The following is a 3,220-nucleotide window of genomic DNA, read 5'->3' as shown; positions in this document are numbered from 1 at the left end:
ATTTAAGGATCATCTTTAGAAGCTGAGAGCACCTTATTAGTCCCCTAATTACAACAGATCAGAGCAGACAACAAGAATCATCCTGTTGTTCCTCCTGGGCACCGTGGACACAGACACACGTTTGAGGAAAATTAACCCTAGAACTAAGCAGAAACTAGAACTGAAAAACAACATTGGAATTAAGAACAAGTTCTTCCTCTCTCCTGGAAGAACCTTAGCAAGGGATCAACAGCACTCCTGCCTTGAGACTGTCATTACAGAAGTGTTCAGTGGATTGAATATTGAACTTTAAGTTTCCATTAAAATAAAGCAGCTCCCAGTTTTCTTCTGCTAGATTCCAGCCCAACATTCCCAGCATCGTTTTGACTGATTCTTCTACTCCGAGTTGTAACCTGTGTCCTCTGGGTTGTTTTTCTCTCTCTGAAAGGTTCAGCTTCATGGAGGGAATGGCCAGAAGAAACGAGACAACGGTTGATGAGTTCCTTCTCCTGGGAATCACAGATGTTTGGGAGCTGCAGGTCGTTTTCTTTGTGCTGTTCCTCCTGATCTGTGTCACCTCCTTGATGGGGAACCTGGGCATGATCATGTTAATCAGGCTTGACTCTCGCCTCCACACCCCCATGTACTTCTTCCTCTGCCACCTCTCCCTGGTAGACCTAGGGAATTCCTCAGCAGTTGCTCCCAAGATGCTAGTGAGCTTCTTTGAGGAGAGGAAGGCCATCTCTCTGCCAGGGTGTGCAGCCCAGATGTACTTCTGTGGGGTCTGCATCATCACTGAGTGCTACCTGCTGGCTGCCATGGCCTACGACCGCTACGTGGCCATCTGCCACCCCCTGCTCTACGTCACCACCATGTCTCCAAGGGTCTGTGTCCACCTGGCTGTGGGATCCTACCTGATGGCTTCTGTGAGTCAGCTGGTGCTGGTCAGCAGCGTGTTCAGCTTACCCTTCTGTGGCCCTCACCTCCTCAATCACTTCTTCTGTGACATCCCTCCTCTCCTGAAACTTTCCTGCTCCAGCACGACTGCCAACGAGCGCCTCCTCTTCGCCGTCGCTGCTTTCATTGCCCTCAACACTTTAGCTTTCATTGTTGTCTCCTATGGCTACATCCTCACCACTGTCCTCAGGATCCCCTCCTCAGAGGGCAGGCACAGAGCTTTCTCCACCTGTGCCTCACATTTGACATCAGTCTCAGTGTTTTATGGGACCATGGTCTTCATGTACCTCAGGCCCACCTCTGCCTACTCCCTGGACCAGGACAAAGGGGTGTCTGTTGTCTACACCATGGTGATTCCCATGCTGAACCCCTTGATCTACAGCCTGAGGAACAAGGAGGTGAAGGATGCTTGCAGGAGACTCCGAGGGAAAGTTCTTGTTTCCTTTGGAAACTAGCCTGGTAAAGGGGGGGTCATCAACTACGTGCAATAAACTTGGACATTCTGGAATTTCAGTCTTCATTTAAAGTAAGAGCAAAAAAAGAAGGTAGGAATGGTGAGGACCCACGTGCTTGTGTGTGTCATTCCTATGAAGTGAGCCACTGTCTCCTCCTCTGTCAGGGTGTAGCTCTGCCCTCTGATTTTCATAGAACCATGGAATGGTTGGGGTTGGAAAGGACCTTAAAGACCATCCAGTTCCAACCCCCCTGCATGGGCAGGGACACCTCCCACCAGCCCAGGTTGCTCCAAGCCCCATCCAACCTGCCCTTCAACACCTCCAGGGAAGAGGCTTCCACAACCTCCCTGAGCATCATGTCCAGTAGTTTTTCATGGTCTGTTCCATGACTCTGACCTCATCCTCCCCAATTTCTTCTCTGAGATGAACGTTGTGTCACAGGTGTGTCTGAACCACTTGGTTCCTGCAGAGTCAGGATTCAAGTCCCTAATTCTCTGTATCTAACAGGAAAATGGGTGATTCCTTTTTACCCCTATGAGCACTTCATTATCAAAGGGCTGAACTACAGAATTCCTAAGGTCATTTTGCCCCAAGTGTGGCACACAAGAAGAGCTTCCCCACAAGTACTGTGAGATAAAAGCTCTTCTCTGCTGCTCCCAAGGGTTTCAGTTGGTCTGACATTGGTTCTGCTAAGGAATAAATGAGTGGTTGATCCATCATCTTCAATGACACTTTCTATTTAAGCCCACAACTGGGACTGGCAGCTTCGTTTTCTCTGTTTGCCTTTTGAAAATAACTGGGGTTCTTGTAGCACCAAAGGGTCCTCTGAAGGTGGCACCCAGAATTGATTGCATCAAGCCGTGTCTGATGGCTGAAGCTCCTCTGGGGAATGGACCTGTGGAGGATTCATTTCTTGGACCTTGAAGCAGCCCTGCTGGTTAGTAAAATGAAACCTGGCTTCTGCAAGCTCAGCCTGCCCTGCCAGCTGGAGATGCTCCTGGTTCCAGGCACGTTAGCCCAGATATATCCTTGGCAAACATCCATGAGGGCAAACATCCTCCTTGCCCCATCCCTCCCTCTTGAAGATCTGCCAGAAGAACTAAATCTTGTGAGGGAGGCTTTTCAGTCTGAAAAGTGCAGCTCCCTGGGGACTGAGAGAACACCAAGTCTTTAAAGGAAGGGTAGCAGGTGGAAAAGGAGGATTTGAGAGGAATTAGTGGGTTTCGGGGTAAAATGAGATTAGGAAGAAATTCTTCCCTGTGAGGGTGGTGAGACCCTGGCCCAGGTTGCCCAGGGAAGCTGTGGCTGCCCCATCCCTGGCAGTGTTGAAGGGCAGGTTGGATGGGGCTTGGAGCAACCTGGGCTGGTGGGAGGTGTCCCTGCCCATGCAGGGGGGTTGGGACTGGATGATCTTCTAGGTCCCTTCCAACTCAAACCATTCCATGCTTCTCTGATTCTCTGATTTGAAAGCAGACAGATGAATCATTCACAATCTCTTTCTCCTTGCACGTTTATCATACCTGACAGCACCACACAAAAGGCAGATTAAAATCTACCCTGGTTGCATTGTGAGCAATTAAACTCCCCGTTAATGACCTATTTGAATTTTCCTTAAGGAAAAAAAAAAAAGAAGACTTTTTATTATTTTTATTCTTAAGGAACACCTTCTCCACAGCAAATAGGGAGGAATGAGAAAACATGAATATTCAGAAATGAATCGTGTCCTTGTGCACTGGTTCTACCTTTGGGTTCACACACACCGTGTAAGAACACAGGGTGTTCACATGAGAAGCTAATTATGGCATTCTTAATTATGATTAAGCCCTCCA

The 3,220-nt window shown here is 48.5% G+C and overlaps 1 protein-coding gene across 1 annotated transcript; it reads left to right on the top strand.

Annotated features, from left to right (window-relative positions):
* Nucleotides 1–446: 446 nt before the first annotated feature.
* LOC127385228 (olfactory receptor 1019-like) lies at nt 447–1,444 on the top strand. The gene has a single exon (XM_051620825.1). It carries the CDS (start codon nt 447–449, stop codon nt 1,389–1,391), a length of 945 nt encoding a protein of 314 aa, XP_051476785.1. The 3' UTR covers nt 1,392–1,444.
* Nucleotides 1,445–3,220: the final 1,776 nt, after the last annotated feature.

The sequence above is a fragment of the Apus apus genome, chromosome 5 (assembly GCF_020740795.1).
Source record: "Apus apus isolate bApuApu2 chromosome 5, bApuApu2.pri.cur, whole genome shotgun sequence".
NCBI classification, from domain to species: domain Eukaryota; kingdom Metazoa; phylum Chordata; class Aves; order Apodiformes; family Apodidae; genus Apus; species Apus apus.
Note: the sequence above shows the minus strand (reverse complement) of the source record. Positions and strands in the feature narration are given on the sequence as shown.